This window comes from Nematostella vectensis, chromosome 5 (genome assembly GCF_932526225.1).
Source record: "Nematostella vectensis chromosome 5, jaNemVect1.1, whole genome shotgun sequence".
In the NCBI taxonomy this organism is placed as follows: domain Eukaryota; kingdom Metazoa; phylum Cnidaria; class Anthozoa; order Actiniaria; family Edwardsiidae; genus Nematostella; species Nematostella vectensis.
Window position 1 is genome coordinate 5,313,993 of NC_064038.1, and position 24,002 is coordinate 5,337,994.

Sequence of the window (24,002 nt, forward strand, 5' to 3'; positions counted from 1 at the left end):
TAAAAAAAAAAACAGGTCTCCTGATCCCTAAAGATCATATTTAAAACTATTTAAAAATCAATTTTCCTATTTCAACCTATTTCAAATTATAGGCTAAATAGATGCTTATAAAAAGGATTCTAATTTGATAATTTGAGGTTAACAGGTTCATTCTAGGTTCTTATATGTGGTTCTTAACTGTATAATAAAATAATGTACTCAGAATTTTTTCAAATATGTTGGAGTGCTTTTAACCCACTCTTAGCAAAGTTACATTCTAAAATACAAGAGAGAAGGTTAATAAAGATATATTTCCAATATTTGAATTGCATACTCTAAAACTGACACAAAAGAAAGAAAATGATAAAGCCCTATCTTTGCAAGTTAAGAAAAGTAATTTAAAGAAGTAAAAGGCATTGGGGCAGTACAGGCAGGGAATGAGTACTTTTACCTCAAATCCACTATGATAATGTGATTTGCTGATATACTTATTAATGTATAGGAATTTGATATGTATTTATTTATTGTTTTTAATTTTAAAGAGAATAAAATAGCACCCAGTTTTTGTGAGGAACTTTAATTGATACTCATTTTAAAATAAATATGACCTCCCTTTACACCTGAAAGCCTTTCCTGTTAATCAAAGCATAAATTTATTTCGCTAATTTTGCTGTATCAGTTGTCTATCAAGTATAGTTTAGTTAATAATATTCTAATTAATGTCAATAAATACTTTTTTTTACCTAGAACAAAAAACATATTTTTTTCTAGTAGGTATTCCCCAGGAGGATTGGGAGGACACAATTTAATAATAATTGCAGTATTTAAAGAACATGCAATCTTTATATGTTTTACATATGGTGCCATTTTTGTGGGTGGTGGAACATGATGCATAATGATAGTACAGGGAAGGGGGGTTCTAAACAAGTTTATGCTGAAAAAAGTCATGCTGGCTCCGCTTTTAGGCAGTGCCTAAATCTATATATTATTATATGTTGTTTCAGAGTTTTCAGTTTGTTTTCAAGGCGTAAATATGCCACATATGCCCTATATATAGTGAAGACCTTCGCTGGCGAGTTATCATGGTACAGTTTCTTGGAGTATCTATCGGAGACACTGCGCGGCATTTCTTTCTATGTCCCCGCGTTCAATAAAACGGTATCTGAAAAAATAGGGAACCTAGCGACAACGGCAACGCGAACAGCGACGACAGTCGAAGAGACAGACGTGAAATATACTCTGCAATGAATTCTGTCTGACACATTTCAGCCGTTCTCCTTCGAACTACAACGTGAAAACTCTAAGTTTCACGGCCTAGCGAGGACGGGAACACTGCGGTGATCTAGATACTAAAATTTCTTAGATACTAAACAGAAACTAATAGCAAGGGGGGGGGGGGGGTAATTGTTAACAAAAAAAATCAAAAATACCTATTTTCTGCATAGAATTACAATGTAGGGCTGGAAATACATCAAAAAAAAATTACAGCGATTTTTGCGCTATTTAGCGAATTTAGGCTAAAATTATATTCCAATCATCACTAGCGTAAAATATTTAAAAGGCGATCCTGCACATACACATAGTTTAATACAACTGAAAAAAACTAACGAATTTGAATTTGTTCGTATAAATAGTAGCTAGATAGGAACATTTTTGTTTGTTTGCTGGTTTGTTTAACATATCAGAAACTAGTCCAAAACATTATGCAGATCTCAAAAGGAAAAAGATCCCCTTGTTTTCTATGATTTGGTTTTATCCCGATCAATTCGAGCGCAATTTATATTTAACTCTTTTTTTCGATTAAGCGCAGTTACTGTAGATGATGTAGTTAGAGTGACGTCCAAGCGCGTGATCCAAGCGTGACTTCCACTAGGGTGGTCTTCACCGTCGACAACATGGTATCCAGTCCTTCGTCCACCAACCGTGTCATCCACAACCAACTCGTCCACAAATTGAGTCAACTCGTCCACAAAAATAGAGTCAACTCTTCCACAAAAATAGAGTCAACTCGTCCACACATAGTTTTCACAAAAATGTAGTCTCGTAGCATAAGTGTTTCATATAAAAACGTCTAACCGTGAAAAAGAGAGTCTTTTTAGAACTTCATATGCACAGTTATTCGGAACACCAATTCCACAGGTAGCCCAGGCAATGGTTTTGAAGCTTGTTCGTAGCTTGGAATCGGCTGTTATTCTTAGAGGTAAAACAAGTGGATTGAAGAACATGCCTTGTTGTTGTGATATTCATGTGTAATATACGATTTTGGGGGGTTTTCGTAACGGAATATGACTTCTCTCCCCCTACTAAGGAAAGAGACAAGGTCAGCCGAGCGTACCTAATTGTTCAACGGCGGCGGTCAAGGATTCAAATGGCTGCTTACTCGTTTTAAAAAATGGCTAGCGGCCAGGGAAAATGATTCAGCTCGGATGTTTTGCCACCCTGGCATAGGTCTGCGAGATAAAAATTTTTCGTTTGTTGTATTTTCGTCGCGAATTTCTAAGTTTTAAGGCAATTTCATTGGCAGTGTTTCACAAAAAAATCGCGACTTCAATGCACTCGTTTTACCTCTAAGAATAACAGCCGATTCCAAGCTGAGCTACCTGTGCCAATTCGACATAAAACATTGCATTAAAACGAACACAAAACACGAAAATTTCGCTCTTATTCCTTTAATACAACACGAACACCTACGTAACTAGCACCGAATTAATCCCCGGAATTGTTTAGTTATTTTTGTGCGATTTCAGTGATGCGGCTAAGATTGAGACCGCCGCTTCGAGACCGTTGTGTTGTTTAACATAAAAACACTGCCGACACAAATTCAACATTTATTCCTTTAATACATCACGACCCCTACGTAACTAGCACCGAATTAAACCCTGAAATATGTAGATTAAGGATTATTTAGTTATTTTTTGGCGATTTCAGTGATGCGGCTGAGATTAGTAATTTCGTTCACGACACTTTTGGGCGACGTGTTCTTACATTTATGGTTGACTGTTTATTACATTTATGGGCGATGTGTTCTGACATTTATGGTTGTTATAACATTTATGGGTGACTGTTATTACATTTATGGTTGTTATAACATTTATGGGTGTTATTACATTAATGGGTGATACAGGCTTTACTATGTTTTTTGGGGGAATACATAAACAAGTGAATTTTATCAAAACTAGCTTACAATTGAGCGCAAAGTATGAAAGCTTTTTGTGGGTTCTCCCTGCAGTCGGTCGCCGTCGTCGTTGCTATTTCGATCAGGCACTTTGCCAGCAGGTTTTCTTTTAGTGTAACTGCTTAGTGTAGTTTCAGGATAGGTGTCAAACCCACCCTTGTTACTTGTTTAAGGACGCGCAGATACATATTTAGACAATTATCAGACTGTTCTGCCATCCTGATAGCGTTGAACGAAGTTCGTGTGCGGCAGAGCGCTCTTTGACAACGTTTATTGAAATAGCTGTATACGCACTTGCACATCACTGACAAAAAAATTTTTATGGTCTAATCGAGTATGACGATGCACTCTTAGCATAGGCCTCTTTTCTCTGTATTTCGCTGGGCTGGCGTTCTTGTTTTGCTAGCGCGGAAGGATGACGAGATTTTCGCATTGTAAGCCCAAGTAATTCATTACAAGGTTTTGCATTGCTTTTATTGACAAGAAAGAAAATTTACAAGTTTGATCGCTGTTGAATATTTGCAACCATGATAGTTCAACTGCATGAAATATCATGAATCCTATTAACCGCTTCTTTCTATGTTAAAAAAAAAAACTATAGTGGTATAAATGGCGGGGGTGTTAGCAGATTTACAGCGGTACCTCTTAAACGGCCACTTTAACTCCCGAGGTACAGTTAGCTGCCGATAACGCTTACCTCCAAGGGAATGGACAAAAAAAAAATGCGAATCGACGAGCCTCTGGCATCCAGAGTACAATTCTGATGATAAAAGGGGGTAAAATGAAAGCTTTCCAATTTTTTGATGCTGACAAAGTAACTTTCTTCATTTTTTAGTGAGTTTTCTCGTGTGAACTCCCTTTATAAGGTATTACTGCAATCTTCTACTAAGCCCCTCCCCCTAAAAAAATCTACTTTACTCCTTGCATATAAACAAAATGTTATTGTTGTTTACTCTGCTTTCTCCTGATATCAGCTTATACGGCGGAGAAATGAATATATAAAAAAACGTATGTGTGATCCATGACTACGTAAACTGAACTAGCTTATAAATACATAATTTTGCCCCTTGCAGAATTGTTTGAATGACTACAGGTTTACTACATAGCCGTGTAAGGGTAGATTCACACGCACTGAGTTGTATGGGCAGTTTAAGGCCAGAGACTCTACCACCTGCCATGTGTTGAATCCCTGCTTAGGTCTGGGAAAATATCAAAAATCAGGCCTTTAGGGGATTTAAACCTCGTTTTGGACTGCCAAAGGAGTGTTAAATGTGCAAAAAATGCCCCTATCCATCCCTTTTGCCATGTTTTGTTTAACAAAGTGCCCAGAGAATTGAAGAGTTGGGCCGGGGGGGGGGGGGGGGGGGTGCAAAAATTTTGTCAGAAATTTGTGTCGGTGTGAGTTAGATAGCCAAATGTAATTAAAAAAATACAAACCCTCCTTTGTCATTGAGTCAACACCCCCCCTTCTCCTCCCCCTTAAGCGAAAAGCTAGATCAACCCTGCCTGACACAAAACCATCTGTCAAGTAGTATCAAACTCTTAGAAGTCGAGCAGGCACAGAACAATATGCACAAGACTAGCCTGACAAACAGGAATTCTTTCAGCCCTAAATGGCTGATTTAGTAGCTATGGTTGTTTCAAGCATCAATGAGCTAATGGGGCAAGTACTAAGTTATAAGTTTAACTAGAGGAATGTTTTTCGACTCGATACAGGAGTTGCACACCCATTCAGCAGACGTTTCCGCTGTAAGCAAGTTGTACGCCATTATTGTCAACCCTGTGCAGACTCTGTGATACCATCTACCGCAGCCAGTCTCACAAAGAATAGCATCATCGTCGTCATTCACCTCTTTCTGGCAAATCCCGCATGGGTAGATAGGCTCACTTGATGCTCCACTGTTGTAGTCGGAGGTCTGATAAGTAAAAACATACACATTAAATATATACAATGGTAAGACTATTATTACTTTATTACATGATTATATGAAATTCTAATGATAATTTTAACTTCCTGGGAAAGTGGAGTGTCTGAACTCCCCAAAACTTCCCATAAAAGTGTTCTAAATCACCTGTTTACATATATTGTGAAACCAAAAACCTCAGCTATAAAAAAAAAAAAAAAAAAAAAAAACTTGTTCATCAGCTCCTTGGGAGAAAGAAAGTGAATTGTGAAATAAAAGCATCATATTGCAAAAAGGTTTTCAATTTTACGATATACTGTAAAGATGAATCAATTGAATAGTAGCTAATTCATTTCATTATAAACTTTTCCAAGATTGTATGTCATGTTTTTTCCTAATGAGATACAATGTACTAACACGATTAATAAAATCACAAACAGACATAACAAGCAAAACAATATTCAAACATACATTATGTGATTATGGAAGTTTAAGAGACATGATATCCTGAGAAACATTCTATCAAGTCTATCTTTTACGTTTGAGAGATAAAATTTGCATAATAAAATTGATGATATTATTGTACTAAATATGATTAGACGAGGTAATTTTTCATACATCTTGTTGTTTTTTCTGACAAAAGGAGGGAACATAATTGTAACTTCAAGGTTAACCATTGATCCAGTATCATCATCCAAGCTCAAATGTATTTACCAAGGTTTGACCAAAAAAATACCTATAATAAATCAATCAATATCACACCTGTCCCATCGCGTGGTTGAGATTATATTGAGCCATGGCTTGCATAGTGGGTTGGGCTGTATTCATGGCTGGATTCGTTGCCATCCTGTCAATAGGGCTGGCCAGATCTGATGAACTGGATGTTGATCCCTTTCTCATGTGTTTTAGGTGGGGACTGTCTGACGCAGAACCACTGCTTTCCCCTTCAGCCGCCTCTATGTCTTCTGAAGTAGCAGAGTCTAAAAACAAACAAGCAAATATGTTGCCTTCTGGAGTAACAGAGTTTAAATACAAACAAACAAATATGTATTGCTTTTTCCAGGTAGACGAACACAAAATAAAATGCACTGTGCTACCTAGAACAGAGCCTAACCACAAACAACATTAATGTAGTGTGTTCTTTGGGTAGCAAAGTCTAAAGATAATAAGAAAAATGTAGTGTTCAGGCCCGTACCCAGGATTTTTCTTGGGGGTGTGTGGAATCCAAAAAAGTAGACCTTATTTTTTTTCGAAAAAAACTAATTTTTTGACCTAATTTTTTTTGTTAAAAAAACAAAAAGGGATTTTTTTAATGCCTTTGCAGTATCTCCATGGGACGTTTATTGTCGGATTTGGCTATACACCAGATTGATCTAACTTTTGCTTTACAGTTTTGTCTACAAATAGCATGTCTATTGAGAACCTGCAGTGGACCTTCAGCCATTGTGAGGGTGAAGGGGGGTGCGTTGGCACCTCCTACACCCCCTCTGGGTACGGGCCTGGTGTGTTCCCCAGGTAGTAAAGACTAAAGACAAACAAAAATCTAGTCTGTCATGTATGTAGCAAAGTCAAACATTATGTAGCACCAATGTAGAATTTTTTTTTCAGGGCTCAAAAAGAGTTGGTTTAGATTATTAATTGCTATTGCCATTACTTTTCTACTGTAGTTGTTCGAATAAGCACCCTACCTAAGATAAAAAAAATAGGAATAACGCCTCGCCCGAATATTTGCCTAAATATGTTGCAATTTTTAGGACTCATCTCACTAGTATAAAAGTCTAGAAAAATATATATATAACTATTTTCATAAGAATATAAACATAAAAGTATCTAGAAATAAAAAACGCTTTGCAATCATTTTGAGGTATAAGCGATGTAACTTGAATTTCCTGAATCAGTACAGAGGAAGAAATTACAAGTTTAAGGTCAAGTGCACGAAGGGAAATGTTAACAAAACATTGTTATTAAAAGTTCATTACTACGGCCAAATAACAAACCCACATTATAAGCATAGAATATGCGACACGAGAAGTTATTCATTAATTAGAGACAACTAAGAAATGTTGTGTGGGAATATACAACACTAACAAGATTATTGCTGATTGTGTTTTGCTTCGCGTGTCAATATCATGTCACGGAGTTTCGTGACAGTGTGACAGAAATAAAATGATTTCCGTTATAAATCTGCAAAAGAATCATCTATGATTACCTCTGAGTCTAGCTGGAAGCTTTCTTTCCCTTGGCATAGCGTATTTTTTTAAATTTTCCGGTCAAAACGACGCCTCTCGTGTGGAGGGCATTCGTGAATTGAGAAGACGCTAAGATGGCCGCTAGCGGGAAGCCGCTGCACCTTTACCACAGGCTCAGAAAAATAACTTCCACAAAATATTAATTAATTTATTTATTTAATTCCACAAAATAAATGCCATTCCAAAATCTACTTCTAGTAGTGACATATGAAATGCATCTTATTAAAATTTCGTGTAGCAATTTTTTTGTCTTTGATGTATTCGAAGGGGTATGAATTTTACGCGGGACTCTTGGTCACCCTGTGGCCCGCAGTAATGGCGGACGAAGGAAGAAATCGCTTCGCTTTTGATAATATATCCGTCCAAGCCCAGGTAATACAACAACCTTTTATGATTTACCGAAAAAAATTTGATTTCTAATGATCTTAGGTAATTACACATAAATCAAGTCATAAATCTTCTCTTGAAACGGAAAACAAGTTGGGTGCTCTTAAGAACTTTCCTTTTCCCGCTCTTCATCAGTTTTCAAGACAAATGGAAAGAACCAGACTATACATCTCAGACTTTAACTGAAATTCTGTCACCAACGGCTAAGCGCGACTATTATAATATTACCTCGATGACATTCTTCCCCTACAAGTCTAGCTGCTTCAGGAGGGAGAAACCCAATATGAAATAATGTCCTTACAGCAAATAATTTAATTATCTACTATTATCAAAACATCCAAGGAAACCAAGCAGTGCCAATATGTGCAAAAACATTGATTAAGCTTATACAAGCGTCAGAATTTTAGGTGTAAGGTAGCGTTCCTGATGTACAAGTAAAATCCTGGGCTGGTTTCCCTCCTCCATAGAGTCAAAGTCGGATAGGAAAAGTAGCAGCTCTTCATAGGTAGTGTTAAAACAAGTGGTAAAAAACAATTTAGCACTGAGACCCTGTATATGAATAATCATCAGTCCCAAACTTTAATCTATAATCTTGATCCACCAAACCAGCTCAGCCTGGACCCCTGGTTTTGTGTATTTAACAGGTACTCCCCATGGGTAAAGTATGCACTGCTATGCCGTCTTTGTTTGTAAATAGCAACATCTGTTGAATAATGCATTTTTTGTAGGGTGCATCAAAGCTGCTTGCAGCCATTAAAGATAAACTTAAGGATGGCAAGCTTCTTGATGAGAAAGTTGCCCATGAGGTACTGTATGTTTACATAGTTTACAAAAAGCACCTATGAAAATAATACTTTGGGGTGCTTCCCTCTATTTAACAGTAGAATTTGCCTAAATTATCAAGCAATTTTTATTACAGGGTAAAATCACAGGCTTTTACAGTTTTCAAGAAAATTGGCCCTCATATATCACATAAAGGATGTTCACTTATATGCCTGACTTCCCTTTTCTGAAATCCCTTTTCTTATAATTCCTATAAAATGAACATGCATATAAGATTTCCTTGTATTTCTCCTCCTTTAGATCCCAGAAATTCACCTATTATGGGATTACTGCACCAGTTTAGCTAGTGCTGTCAGCTCAGCTTGCTGTCAATGTTGGTTACAACTTGTGCGAGAAGGACACGCCCAGTTTAACTACGTATTAACAGGATTGCTAAATGTAATCCCAGCTGCAAGGTATGAATCACATTTACATTTGCAAGATGGGAGGGCTATAGACAGTTGCAGTTATAGCCTGTAGTATGGAGAGGCTGCAAAGAGGGGGAACTGGGGAGTTGAGTCACCCCCTCTAATTGTTTTGGCTATTTTTAGTTTTTTAAGTACTTTAATTTGGTAGAGTGAATCCCACTCCTCCTCTCACCCCCTACCCCTTCCCCCACCACCCCCCACACATTTTGGGTGTGGGTATGGGGCCTTAGTTTTGGCCTTGCTTTCCAAGGATCGAAGTGGTCAGTGTTCCTAGGCTCAACCCTAGTGTGTCAGCAGTGTAGCCAGGATTTTATACAGGAGGGGGCTCAAAGGGGACTTTCAAGGCATTTTCTCCTGTATTTTAGATAATGTCTCATACATTTACTGTATTTTTGGCTGCTAGAAGGGGGGGCTCGGGCCCCTTGGGCCACCCCCTGGCTACGCCCCTGTGTGTGGTTATGTAAGTTGGATTAGGGAAAAGAGACAGAGCAACTTTCAAACTTAGCTTTTCGAAACTCAAAGTGATAAATGTAAGTTGATCTGATATTCCTTGTAGTAATGCAAGCTCTGCCGTGCAAGCCATCACAAGCCTTCTCCTCCTTCAAGTGACCTACATCAAAAAACACAGCCAGCACTACACTTGTCCATATGGACTGAGGTAAGGAGATCATGTCTGGTGCTTTCTTTTACAGCATTTTATGTCCAATAAAACCATTAAATATTTAGAGTCATGCATATGTCTGCAACATTAGAGGTCAGAGTTGCGTAAAGGTTTGTTTGCAATCTGTTATGTTTGCGCATACTGGTTGATAGACAAACATATTGGGTTATTTAGAAGGCTGATACATATGGTGGTTCTATGTTTCAGGAAGTCTCCACACCCCTTTATTTCTATACTGGTCAGTCAACCAAATGCTTCAAGTCTGTTAGTTGATCAAGTTAGTCTGCTACTTGAACATCAACAGCACAGGTAACTATAGGTTTTACTTTACCTTGCCTCACTTGACTTCAACTCAGATACAATGCTAGACAAAACCTGTTGTCATGCCTCTTGCTAGTTGATTAGTTTCCTCCCCACTGACAGGCGCATTCACAATATTTGGTAATGATGGGGAAGCAGTCATAGGTGATTTATGTGGAGAGATATTATTTGAAAATATAGAATAAGGGATGAGCCACATTTTGTGGCCTAAGATGGGTGTACATGCACCCCCCTCCCTCCCTCCCTCCCTGTGTAAACACATGCTGTGCAGCCCCTATGTGCACACCAGATTGACACTCCACCCCTTATCACTTTCAATGTATATTACAGTTCTGAAATGTGTAAGAGACTGCTAACCTTGAACAACAATTAACTGGGGGAGGGGGCAGGGAGGAATCTTTGTGAAATTCTACAGTGTGTACAGTTAAAAAGTAATGCATCAGTGGCAACATTTTTGTCCAGTATTGTAACCTCATTTCACTACTGTGAGTACATACATTTCTTTACCTTGCCTCACCTGAAATGACTTCAGCTCAATTGATCTTACAGTACTTCATCTTACTTCACTATACCTTACCTGACTTCAACTACCTTCACTATACCTTACCTGACTTCAACTACCTTCACTATACCTTACCTGACTTCAACTACCTTCACTATACCTCAACTGACTTCAACTACCTTCACTATACCTTACCTGACTTCAACTTCCTTCACTATACCTTACCTGACTTCAACTACCTTCACTATACCTTACCTGACTTCAACTACCTTCACTATGCCTTACCTAACTTCAACTACCTTCACTATACCTTACCTGACTTCAACTACCTTCACTATACCTTACCTGACTTCAACTACCTTCACTATGCCTTACGTAACTTCAACTACCTTCACTATACCTTACCTGACTTCAACTTCCTTCACTATACCTTACCTGACTTCAACTACCTTCACTATACCTCAACTGACTTCAACTACCTTCACTATACCTCAACTGACTTCAACTACCTTCACTATACCTTACCTGACTTCAACTACCTTCACTATACCTCAACTGACTTCAACTTCCTTCACTATACCTTACCTGACTTCAACTACCTTCACTATACCTCAACTGACTTCAACTACCTTCACTATACCTTACCTGACTTCAACTTCCTTCACTATACCTTACCTGACTTCAACTACCTTCACTATACCTCAACTGACTTCAACTACCTTCACTATACCTCAACTGACTTCAACTACCTTCACTATACCTTACCTGACTTCAACTACCTTCACTATACCTCAACTGACTTCAACTTCCTTCACTATACCTTACCTGACTTCAACTACCTTCACTATACCTCAACTGACTTCAACTACCTTCACTATACCTTACCTGACTTCAACTTCCTTCACTATACCTTACCTGACTTCAACTACCTTCACTATACCTCAACTGACTTCAACTACCTTCACTATACCTCAACTGACTTCAACTACCTTCACTATACCTTACCTGACTTCAACTACCTTCACTATACCTCAACTGACTTCAACTACCTTCACTATACCTCACCTGACTTCAACTACCTTCACTATACCTTACCTGTTCTCTTTCCACCTACCCCACCCATCTAACCTTACCTTAACTCACTTTGTCCTTGGCTTTGGAAGTGCTAGATCTGTATCACGGTTTCTTAAATGTTTTTGACAGTCCCTTACTCTTGGTAAATTGATATTTTAGATAGGGCGCTGATTTGTCATAAACTTTATTTATTCAAATTCATTTTGTTTGTCTTTGTCTCAGATGGATAGTGGGTTATTGAAGAATTGTTCAACTAGGGCTTTGTATAGCTTTTCTAGTGCTTCCTGTGGAACAAAATTCTTGGATTGACTATTGTTGCACTTATTCCTGTTTGGTTTCAGGGGCTGTGATGGTCACAGTGTTTATAAGATGTTGGAGCCCTTTCTTCACTTTGTGCTGGTGGATCCACGACCCTCTGCAGATCCTGCACTTCAGATTCAAATACAAAGAACTCTACTTGATGCTGCTGAAAATGCACTGATTAAAGAAGGTACTAAACTATAGATGATTTATATAGTGTGACCAATGATAAAGAGCAGATCCTGGGAAGTTTATGCACTTTTTGTGTGTGAAATTAAGAATGTATTAATTAAGGTTATCAAACCTAAACCCTACCGTGGCAGCAGAAGGGGAGGGGCACATCCCTCCCCCCCCCCCCCCACTTTTCTGAGCGGATGCTTCTGTATATATGAACTGTTTTTTTCAAAAGGAACTGGTACATGTGAAACTGACAACAAATTTGGTGAACAGTTTAAAATCCTGTGCAAAAAAACCTATGTGGGTTATCCCCACGTTTTTATAAATAGTGCTTAAGAATTTGAAACCACTACCCACCGCTCCCCCCAACTTTCGACCCACCTACTTATCGGACTGTTTCGCCGCCCCTGTCCTAGAAAAGATACCTGTACTACTGATTTATTAGAGCTTAAGCAAGTTGAATATTCCAAAACAAACGATGATGTCCATGACCATGCACAAAGAACATGAAAATATGAGAAAATGCCAATATTTGTATTTGTGTTGATTTGCTTAAGCTCTCTGTTGTGCCAAACACATTAGCAAGCCAAACTTGATCGAAACACCATAAAAGTAGTTCACTTTAAAACAATTTGGCATCAATATAATTCATTACATGGTAAAATATTTAATTCAATATCTATTATTAAGTTGCCCTTTTTTCAGATGATGACAGTAAGCAACTTGCCCTCATTATTATTGATATGCTGGTTTTCATTCAGTCTTACCTTCAGGTATGAAATAGCTACCTTCCTTCTGCACATACAACGCAGGCGTCTCGAGTAGAAAAATGCTTTTTCGATTTCGGGCTTCCTGTGGCATATTCAAGAAAGAGTGGGGGCCTGGTTAGTGGGAAAGAGTGTCCCCTCCCCTCTTCCAGCTTCCAGTTCCAGTTCAACTCGCCACAGGAACCCCAAGTCATAAAAATACTGAAAGTAAAAAACACTCTAGATGGCTGCAGAGGAGGCTAACTTTTAATATCTATATTGGAAATAAATCTTAACTCTCTGATCTGATACTTTAGGTTGATGCTTTGCATATTGGGCAAACCACATATTTCGCCCAGCAGCTTGCAAAATGGATGATGCAACATGCAGACTTCATGTCAAGTAAGTTATACAATTTTAATCTTAAGGAAACGTCAGGGATATTATCACTTTTTGAAATATTATACCACTGCTCAAGGAGTTTTTTTTCTCTTTAGTTTAGAATGTCATTCAAGCACAGATATTTCCTAGTCTTCTTACTTGTTTTAAGTGCCCACGTTTGTGATGAACTTGTGCGATTAGTTTGCTTACTCTTAACTCTTAAAAGGGGTAATTATACCTACAAGCCCCGATTTGTCTTACAACTACCATTTGCCACTCGCCATTTGCACCAACAATGTTAATTGAAATAGGTGTATGCTTTGTTTAGGTTACTGTTCTTGTCACACTAAAAAAATGTCGAAAAATGTTTATCTGCAAAAATGATTTGTTTAGGTCATTTGCTAGGGTACTAGATTTGGTTTGCGTTGGATTTGGTTTGCGTGGAAGATGTTATAAGGTGCGAAAGTGTTGGAAATTGGAGAGTTAATATGGGACCTCACGACCTTTAGAGGCGCATTAATAGCGAAACTAAAAAGCACTAAAAATTTGTCCGATTTTCATATAATTTGGCAGACATGTAGAACGATAGCCTTGCTTCAAATTTGTTTTTTTTTATTTTTTTTAATCAAAAGTTATTCTCACCAAAAGGCTGAATAGCCAAAATTTGCATACAGCAACTTTGAAATAAAATAGCTCTTGATGGAAAACGATATGGATAAAATAAAAAACCCCTTTTGAAGATTTACATGTGCTGATGGAAATAAGACATATTGCGTGAACATAGGCGTGCAGTAAAGGTACCAACATTTTCACTGAAGACAACAGAGTATGGTCTTGCATATTTCCGCCCCTTACTAAAAAATAAAAAATAAAATCCTCATAGAAAAAACAGCCAGGGGTAGATGCTCAATTATATCACAAATCAAAGTATGTGTAGTTTTTTGCTATTACCAAAAGTCTGGCGCACACATTTTATTTCTAACACGACTAGGTCGTGAAGGTTAAACGTAACCTTAAGATTCTGTATATTTCTGTTTCAGGTAAAGTGGACCTTGTACAGAATGTCGCATTCTCTCTGTTGTCACTTTGCCATGAAAGGCTGCGCCTTGGGATGGACATCTTGTCATCACTTGTTGTGCTGTCCAAGCTACAACAAAAGTCGCCCTTGGTATGATTGAATCACATCAGAAATAATCATAGTGGATTCAAAAGTTTAAATGGAGGGGGCAGGTTAAAAAAAATAACCAACGTTTTTTGGGGGACTTTGGGGGTCTTTTTGCTAAGATGTCATCTGTGCATCATGCATATAAAAAATAATAGTTTTATTTTTTGTATTCTCTTATTCTTTAGTAAACAGCCTTTTCAGAGCTTTGATTTACTGTTCATAACATGTGAATTAAATTTCTGCCATATTGTTTTGTTTTATGTTTTATGTTTTTTTTTAATGAATTGAGCTTTTCATTGAATGTTGCTATAGGTTCTCAAGAATGCTACTGCTCTATGGTCTTTAGCTGCTCTTTTGATGGAGTCACCAGCAATTTATTCTGAACATATTTGCAATATCTGTAAGTATGCTTAATTCCTATCCCTACCTTTACTTCCTGAATCGTTTGCTAGGAGGCTAGGGGAATTTAGGTTTCCCAGGGCTTGAAATAAAGAAAACAATTCAAAATTCCAGTTGTACTCTTGTCTGGCTGGCAAAATTGTGTAAAAAATACAAATTTAACTAAATATTTAGTTTGTGATATGAAAAAAGGTAAATAACTAGCAATATAGTTTTCAAATGGTTTATATCTGATTCATTCCTAGGGCTCATCATTATCAGTTGGATGCCAATAACAGAGCTTACTGTTCATGAGAGAGTTGCCGCCATTAGCATCTTCCCTGCCATTCTGCGTCTACTTTCCACACCTGGGCAATTCCTTCCTGACAAACCCTTAGTGGCGACACAGGCCATGAAGTTGGTAGATGAGATTCTTAGAATACCACCACCAGACATCAACGATGAACAGGTGATTTTTTAGAAAAATATTTGGGGGCCATGCAGATGAAAGACAGAAGAAGGATATGACAGGTGACTAAATCAATGCATGCCGCTCCTGATTATTACCTTGGTATCAATGTCATAGTCATCCAGCAGCCTATTTTAATGTCTCTTTAGAACTCTGATTATTTTCCCACTACTGAGGGCCCCTGTCTACGTAGCCTGCTAGCCGGCTCCCATTGTGGGTGATTCGGAAATGTTTTATTTTCGAATATTGGGAACCCTGTGCACGCGAAGGCCGAGGTGCGCTGGGTCGAGGATGCAAAGAAATACCCTGTCTTGGTTCTCTATTGCATTTTTTCTGAGAAAATATTTAACAGGAGCCACAGCAAAGTGAGATCTTCCCAAGCCCTTGGCTACGATGCCTTGAGTCCTGCTCAATCCTAGCCTGCAAGCTTTTCAGGTAAAGTGTTCATAACAAAACTATTAAGAAGAGATAATTGTAAAATGCTAGCTGGCTGGACAGAGGAAAAAAATGGGATGAAATTTTCCAATTCTTAATATATAAGCTCAAGATTCCGCATACAAGGAGTTCCTTTGACCAACAGCTTAATTCCAAATTTTAAAGAAATTTAGAAGATATGAAATTTAGATATTAGCGAGCAAAGTTGGCTTAATTTCTGATCAGAGCCCGACTTCTCCCTAAAAATCGAGGAGAATTCATACTTTGAACAATTGAAAATTGCACTTCAAGCCTCATATCTCGAAGACGAATTCATTAGAAAAAAATACTTTTTGATTTGTTGGTTTACATAACATAAAGAACCGCTATGCAAAAATTCAACCTTACCGACCAGTTAACCAGACCTTATTTTGGGAAAACTTGCCATTTTTTTGCTCTGTCAGCTGGCTGTAAATTTAAACTTGCGATCATAAAGTCTGAAGAATGTATATGTGCACTCTTGACAACCAGTCAGGATGAAAAAACTAATTTTCCCCCTGGCATATTCAAACAATACTTTTAAGATCTCACATACTTTTTCATGTAAACGCACAGTACCCAATTTCATTCAATGCTTTTCAGTCCTTGACATATTGAAATAGTACTTGCTTAGAAAATGACTTATATTTCTACTTATCAGCAATGTTGATGCATGCATCCACTGGCTGAAGTGTGTTAAAGCTGCGTTCTCTACCCACAAGTCATGTCCTAGCCACCTAACACTCCTGCTTTCTGCCATGTTGCTCGATACCCCTGCTGTTGTTCTTCAAGAGGTTCTTTCAGTGTTTGGAGACCTTGTTCAGAGTGTTCCATCACAGGTAAAATCATGCATTGTTCATGTGTTGATCTCCTGATTCTGTTACCTTCTCATATTGAAAGTATCGTGGGCTGCATTCCCAGTGGAATGCTATTCTTTGAGGCTGCAGTTCATGTCAAGCCTAAGGGAATTTTTATATGAAATTTTTAGATGTTATAATGTGCGGAGGTGTAAAAATTCAGAGAGTTAATATGGGACCTCTTTCATAAGATTTGGCAGACATGTAGAACTATTACTAAAAGAGCTGTTTATCAATGACAGTTTTCAATATACCGATGAAACTAAGTGCCATACTTGGGATTCGCAACTCTCTAATAAGAACACCTGTTGTTAACATTATTTTCTCATAATTTCCTTGCAGTCTCCTAATCTCTTGCCGTTGCTTCTGTACAAGCTTGGTAAAGAGGCCAACCCCGATTTGAAGCTACAGATCCTATACACCATTCCAGAACTAGCAACCCACAAGGTAGAGAGTCATGTATAGCTTGTTTACGATTCATTGTTTATGACAGAGAATGAGTGATTGTGATCGGCAGTGTTAAAAAAAAAAAACGTTTTGCGTTTTTTGAGAGTCCAACCCCGATTTGAAGCTACAGATCTATACACCATTCCAGAACTAGCAACCCACAAAGTAGAGAGACATGTACAGCTTGTTATGCAATTCCTTGTTTATGACAGAGAATGAGTAATTGAAATCGGCAGTGATAAAAAAAAACGTTTTGCGTTTTGCGTTTTGTCCCTTGCTACAAAGACACCCCTCCTGTTCTGGTTGAAACTGTACTTTATCTGTACTCCATCTTTTAAGTCAGAGTGTGCCTTATAAACAGAACCTCATCATTTACACACAGCCATATCGTTGACACAAAGGTTGCCGATAATTTGCCTGACATTAAGATTATTTCTGGTGATAAATAAGCATGAAGCACAACGTTTCATATTTATAATATTGCACCCCAAAAAGACCTGGAAGACGGACACAACAAAAAAATGCATGAGACATGATTTGTACTTGAGTGTTGTAGTTGAGTGTTGCTCCAGTTTCTCACTTGTTATATTTCCATTCGTTTTCACATAGTTGAGTGTTGCTCCAGTTCCTTACTTGTTATATTTCCATTCGTTTTCACATAGTTGAGTGTTGCTCCAGTTCCTTACTTGTTATATTTCCATTCGTTTTCACATAGTTGAGTGTTGCTCCAGTTTCTTACTTGTTATATTTCCATTCGTTTTCACATAGTTGAGTGTTGCTCCAGTTTCTCACTTGTTATATTTCCATTCGTTTTCACATAGTTGAGTGTTGCTTCAGTTCCTTACTTGTTATATTTCCATTCGTTTTCACATAGTTGAGTGTTGCTCCAGTTTCTTACTTGTTATATTTCCATTCGTTTTCACATAGTTGAGTGTTGCTCCAGTTTCTTACTTGTTATATTTCCATTCGTTTTCACATAGTTGAGTGTTGCTTCAGTTCCTTACTTGTTATATTTCCATTCGTTTTCACATAGTTGAGTGTTGCTCCAGTTTCTTACTTGTTATATTTCCATTCGTTTTCACATAGTTGAGTGTCGCTCCAGTTTCTTACTTGTTATATTTCTATTCGTTTTCATAGTTGAGTGTTGCTCCAGTTCCTTACTTGTTATATTTCCATTCGTTTTCACATAGTTGAGTGTTGCTCCAGTTTCTTACTTGTTATATTTCCATTCGTTTTCATAGTTGAGTGTTGCTCCAGTTTCTTACTTGTTATATTTCTATTCGTTTTCATAGTTGAGTGTTGCTCCAGTTTCTTACTTGTTATATTTCCATTCGTTTTCACATAGTTGAGTGTTGCTCCAGTTTCTTACTTGTTATATTTCCATTCGTTTCACATAGTTGAGTGTTGCTCCAGTTTCTTACTTGTTATATTTCCATTCGTTTCACATAGTTGAGTGTTGCTCCAGTTTCTTACTTGTTATATTTCCATTCGTTTTCACATAGTTGAGTGTTGCTCCAGTTTCTTACTTGTTATATTTCCATTCGTTTTCACATAGTTGAGTGTTGCTTCAGTTCCTTACTTGTTATATTTCCATTCGTTTTCACATAGTTGAGTGTTGCTCCAGTTTCTTACTTGTTATATTTCCATTCGTTTTCACATAGTTGAGTGTCGCTCCAGTTTCTTACTTGTTATATTTCCATTCGTTTTCACATAGTTGAGTGTTGCTCCAGTTTCTTACTTGTTATATTTCCATTCGTTTCACATAGTTGAGTGTTGCTCCAGTTTCTTACTTGTTATATTTCCATTCGTTTCACATAGTTGAGTGTTGCTCCAGTTTCTTACTTGTTATATTTCCATTCGTTTTCACATAGTTGAGTGTTGCTCCAGTTTCTTACTTGTTATATTTCCATTAGTTTTCACATAGTTGAGTGTTGCTTCAGTTCCTTACTTGTTATATTTCCATTCGTTTTCACATAGTTGAGTGTTGCTCCAGTTTCTTACTTGTTATATTTCCATTCGTTTTCACATAGTTGAGTGTCGCTCCAGTTCCTTACTTGTTATATTTCCATTCGTTTTCACATAGTTGAGTGTTGCTCCAGTTTCTTACTTGTTATATTTCCATTCGTTTTCACATAGTTGAGTGTCGCTCCAGTTTCTTACTTGTTATATTTCCATTCGTTTTCACATAGTTGAGTGTTGCTCCAGTTTCTTACTTGTTATATTTCAATTCGTTTTCACATAGTTGAGTGTTGCTCCAGTTTCTTACTTGTTATATTTCCATTCGTTTTCATAGTTGAATGTTGCTCCAGTTTCTTACTTGTTATTTTTCCATTCGTTTTCACATAGTTGAGTGTTGCTCCAGTTCCTTACTTGTTATATTTCCATTCGTTTTCATAGTTGAGTGTTGCTCCAGTTTCTTACTTGTTATATTTCCATTCGTTTTCACATAGTTGAGTGTTGCTCCAGTTCCTTACTTGTTATATTTCCATTCGTTTCACATAGTTGAGTGTTGCTCCAGTCTCTTGTTATATTTCCATTCGTTTTCACATAGTTGAGTGTTGCTCCAGTTCCTTACTTGTTATATTTCCATTCGTTTTCACATAGTTGAGTGTTGCTCCAGTTTCTTACTTGTTATATTTCAATTCGTTTTCACATAGTTGAGTGTTGCTCCAGTTTCTTACTTGTTATATTTCCATTCGTTTTCATAGTTGAATGTTGCTCCAGTTTCTTACTTGTTATTTTTCCATTCGTTTTCACATAGTTGAGTGTTGCTCCAGTTCCTTACTTGTTATATTTCCATTCGTTTTCATAGTTGAGTGTTGCTCCAGTTTCTTACTTGTTATATTTCCATTCGTTTTCACATAGTTGAGTGTTGCTCCAGTTTCTTACTTGTTATATTTCCATTCGTTTTCATAGTTGAGTGTCGCTCCAGTTCCTTACTTGTTATATTTCCATTCGTTTCACATAGTTGAGTGTTGCTCCAGTTTCTTACTTGTTATATTTCCATTCGTTTTCACATAGTTGAGTGTTGCTCCAGTCTCTTGTTATATTTCCATTCGTTTTCATAGTTGAATGTTGCTCCAGTTTCTTACTTGTTATTTTTCCATTCGTTTTCACATAGTTGAGTGTTGCTCCAGTTCCTTACTTGTTATATTTCCATTCGTTTTCATAGTTGAGTGTTGCTCCAGTTTCTTACTTGTTATATTTCCATTCGTTTTCACATAGTTGAGTGTTGCTCCAGTTCCTTACTTGTTATATTTCCATTCGTTTCACATAGTTGAGTGTTGCTCCAGTTTCTTACTTGTTATATTTCCATTCGTTTTCACATAGTTGAGTGTTGCTCCAGTTTCTTACTTGTTATATTTCCATTCGTTTCACATAGTTGAGTGTTGCTCCAGTCTCTTGTTATATTTCCATTCGTTTTCACATAGTTGAGTGTTGCTCCAGTTCCTTACTTGTTATATTTCCATTCGTTTTCACATAGTTGAGTGTTGCTCCAGTTTCTTACTTGTTATATTTCCATTCGTTTTCACATAGTTGAGTGTTGCTCCAGTTTCTTACTTGTTATATTTCCATTCGTTTTCACATAGTTGAGTGTCGCTCCAGTTTCTTACTTGTTATATTTCCATTCGTTTTCACATAGTTGAGTGTTGCTCCAGTTTCTTACTTGTTATATTTCCATTCGTTTTCACATAGTTGAGTGTTGCTCCAGTTCCTTACTTGTTATATTTCCATTCGTTTTCATAGTTGAGTGTTGCTCCAGTCTCTTGTTATATTTCCATTCGTTTTCACATAGTTGAGTGTTGCTCCAGTTCCTTACTTGTTATATTTCCATTCGTTTCACATAGTTGAGTGTTGCTCCAGTCTCTTGTTATATTTCCATTCGTTTTCACATAGTTGAGTGTTGCTCCAGTTCCTTACTTGTTTTATTTCCATTCGTTTTCACCCAGTTGAGTGTTGCTCCAGTTTCTTGCTTGTTATATTTCTATTCGTTTTCACATAGTTGAGTGTTGCTCCAGTTTCTTACTTGTTATATTTCTATTCGTTTTCACATAGTTGAGTGTTGCTCCAGTTTCTTACTTGTTATATTTCCATTCGTTTTCACTTAGTTGAGTGTTGCTCCAGTTTCTTACTTGTTATATTTCCATTCGTTTTCACATAGTTGAGTGTTGCTCCAGTTTCTTACTTGTTATATTTCCATTCGTTTTCACATAGTTGAGTGTTGCTCCAGTTTCTTACTTGTTATATTTCCATTCGTTTTCACATAGTTGAGTGTTGCTCCAGTTTCTTACTTGTTATATTTCCATTCGTTTTCACATAGTTGAGTGTTGCTCCAGTTTCTTACTTTTTATATTTCCATTCGTTTTCACATAGTTGAGTGTTGCTCCAGTTTTGCGTTCCGTCCAGACGCTATCCCTCTCTCCTGCTTTGCGATCAGTAGCCCTCCGTCTCGTATGTCGAGTTTGGATGAAGCAAAATCGCGTCTTTCCCCACCTGCATAAGGCACTATTGGGTGCTAAGGCAGGCATTACGGACAAGGGTCTGTTGATGGAGGTTAATGTTTCTGTGGCAGCTACCATCAGGGATATCTGCAAACACAGGTAATCATAATGTTTTCTTAAAATGATTAAAATTTGTGGAAAGTAGCGTCCTTTTTCTCGAACACTTTCATATATGTTATATATTTTCATACGACCGACCTTGCCGAAATCCGCCGATCCCAAAACAATTCCCCTGCTACCCTCCCTGTCTCCCCCTATATCCGCTAATGTTGCTTAATTTACTCAAACCGTAGAGGTGAGATCCCTGGGCCATCCATCCCGCAAACGATACCAAGTCTCCAACACACAGAGGCAGCCTTTTTACACCTCTGAAAACTCGCTCAGACTTAGACCCCCTGCTCCACATTTTTAGATATGAAGCCATGATTTACTGAGCCGTCGCATCTCTATTTTGGCGCCAAATAAATATGCACAATGCTTTTAGTGTATTTGCAATGACTCTTTATTTTCTAGGGCGTCCCAACATGGAGGTGATATGCTCGGCATTCTGTCTAACCTTATCAATGAACACACGGGCAAAATGGCAGGAGATGAAAAATCTGCTGTCGTCATAGTACTCTCCTTGCAAGGAATCAAGGCTTTGTGTGAGGCTGAGGTTAGTTTTCCTCCTACTTAACTTAAGTTTTATTATTTTAATCTTGATTTTACTAGCTTTGTCACATATTACATTTGGTTATTTTTGTTGAATTTCATTTCATTATTTGTGTTTTTTTTTACTTCATTTTATTTTATTAATTTCGCCATAATAGGAGGTCACCGCGCCATAATACACAGTATTTGTTCATCTCTTTATTTTGTTAGTTTTCAGTCCTCAGAGGGTGTATGTCTAATACCCACTGTTTTGCCATCAGGTGGTAGATCTATGCACTGTGTGGCGTGTCCTTGCGCCCAAGTTATCAGATGACAGGCGCCCTGCAGTAATGAAGTGTCTTTGCGAACTTTTTGCATTAGTGCCACGCCTCGCTACAGACACACAGCAGTATCAGGTGAATATGGGATGTTATTTTTTTCGGGGTCTGGTATCCATCAAATCGCGCGCTCTGGTTGGCTCTCGAGAGGTTGATTTGTAAAATAACCATCGAAAACTGTATTTTTACTCCCGAGGTTATAGATCTTCACACTAGAACGGCATTTTATTTTTTATTTTATCTAGAGTCATTGACTTTACGCAAAATCGGCTTCAAACTCCCTGTGTTTTGACAATTTCCCGTCATAATGATTTTGCAACGCACGCGACAATTTCAAGTTTGCTGAAGGTTTATTTGGGATAGAAGAAGGCAGCAAATCGTCTCTTCATACGAAGAAAAACGATAATATCACTAATAGACTCGAACCAATGAGGCTACATGCTGCGTTATCTATATTGAATATTACACTTTTAAAACAGTAAAAGGAAAATATTTTATATGACGTACAATGACACATCATTGTCCATGTAGGAGTTCAAGCAGGAGGTTCTGGGATTTCTCTGGAGAATGACAAGATACCGGACTGCGTGGGTTTCTGGTGCAGCGTTTTCAGCTCTGGCAAACTTCAGTGCAGAGGACTTCGAACTTCAACATCTGCCTGATGAGGTACATTAACGATAAAATCTATAACAACACCAATTTATAGAGATTGTTGTGATGATATTTGTGATATTTATTCATGATTATGATTATGATGATCAAAGTTTGATCTCTTTTAGCCCTCTCCCCCGACATGACGAAAGAAACCTGGAAAATGCGCAATTTGAGATAGAGAAAGAAGATACAATTTCTTACAATTGCCATCGGTTTCTTATTACAGACTGATTTTAAAAACACGAATAACGTGAGGCTGAAGTGCGCATACCCAGATTTTGGCTTTTTAGGATAGTTTTTGAGTTTTTCCTTGATCATCCTTGCGCTTGTATCAGCTCAGGGAGGAAAAGCTCAAATTTCAATAACACTTTACAAAAAGTCGCATCAATTTAAAAAAAAAAAGTCGCACTTGATATTTTGTTTGATATTACTCGCTAAGTACTTAGAGAAATTTTGCGCCTTATTAGATGTGAAATGGGCTTATTTGAAGCGTCACGTCATGTTTTTCCGTCACGTCCTCTCCCCCTCCATTAGAGCCATAAGCCTTTTAAGCCTCCTAATAACCCCCTCCCATTCAAACCAAAAGTGCTAAAGACTGTCTCATGCGCTCTTCACTCCAAACAAACGTTCTTCAACGTGGCATAACCAGAGCCAATAGCATCGATGATATGCCTGATACCGTAAAACATGATGACATTTACATTTGTTAAAAATGTTGTTAATTATCCGTGTGCACAGGTCGCATTACCCATAAAAGATCGTCTACGCGCGTCAAGAAAGCCGCAAGAAAATGAAAATTCACAAGAGGTTGAAAAAAGCCTCGACAGCTCAACCCCTCCTGGACATGCATACATCGCTCTGCTGCACAGGCTCTCTCTCGCCACCCTCACAGGTATCCCACAGACATAAACCTCCGCTTATATATAATCATTACTATTGAAGTGTTAACATGACTTTACTATAGCTCCATGCCTTTAAGCTACGAGTTAACAAAAATATGCAG

General features: G+C 37.7%; 2 protein-coding genes across 3 annotated transcripts in view; one reads left to right on the forward strand and one right to left on the reverse strand.

Annotated features, from left to right (window-relative positions):
- Positions 1-3,610: 3,610 nt before the first annotated feature.
- On the reverse strand, positions 3,611-7,412 carry LOC5509179 (pygopus homolog 2). Of its 2 annotated transcripts, XM_032378064.2 has the most exons (4): positions 7,268-7,412; positions 5,821-6,038; positions 5,005-5,070; positions 3,611-4,353 (listed from the first exon to the last, which is right to left on the reverse strand). In XM_032378064.2, the coding sequence occupies exons 1-4, from the start codon at positions 7,302-7,304 to the stop codon at positions 4,348-4,350; spliced, it is 327 nt and encodes a 108-aa protein (XP_032233955.1). In that variant the 5' UTR covers positions 7,305-7,412; the 3' UTR covers positions 3,611-4,347. The 2 variants fall into 2 exon arrangements, with proteins under 2 accessions (XP_032233955.1, XP_032233954.1); XM_032378063.2 differs by having other exon boundaries at positions 3,611-5,070.
- A 191-nt stretch (positions 7,413-7,603) lies between these two features.
- Positions 7,604-24,002, forward strand: part of LOC5509180 (focadhesin) — a 30,423-nt gene continuing 14,024 nt past the window's right edge. Inside the window, exons 1-19 of the mRNA XM_032378049.2 lie at positions 7,604-7,679; positions 8,423-8,500; positions 8,778-8,932; positions 9,501-9,602; positions 9,813-9,914; positions 11,844-11,992; positions 12,685-12,752; positions 13,043-13,127; positions 14,147-14,274; positions 14,584-14,671; positions 14,916-15,118; positions 15,471-15,553; positions 16,233-16,410; positions 16,771-16,875; positions 21,250-21,476; positions 21,891-22,032; positions 22,289-22,423; positions 22,877-23,011; positions 23,738-23,891. Coding sequence (XP_032233940.2) covers positions 7,623-7,679; positions 8,423-8,500; positions 8,778-8,932; positions 9,501-9,602; positions 9,813-9,914; positions 11,844-11,992; positions 12,685-12,752; positions 13,043-13,127; positions 14,147-14,274; positions 14,584-14,671; positions 14,916-15,118; positions 15,471-15,553; positions 16,233-16,410; positions 16,771-16,875; positions 21,250-21,476; positions 21,891-22,032; positions 22,289-22,423; positions 22,877-23,011; positions 23,738-23,891 — 2,374 coding nt within the window. The 5' untranslated portion in view covers positions 7,604-7,622. The remainder of the gene's footprint in view (positions 7,680-8,422; positions 8,501-8,777; positions 8,933-9,500; positions 9,603-9,812; positions 9,915-11,843; positions 11,993-12,684; positions 12,753-13,042; positions 13,128-14,146; positions 14,275-14,583; positions 14,672-14,915; positions 15,119-15,470; positions 15,554-16,232; positions 16,411-16,770; positions 16,876-21,249; positions 21,477-21,890; positions 22,033-22,288; positions 22,424-22,876; positions 23,012-23,737; positions 23,892-24,002) is intronic.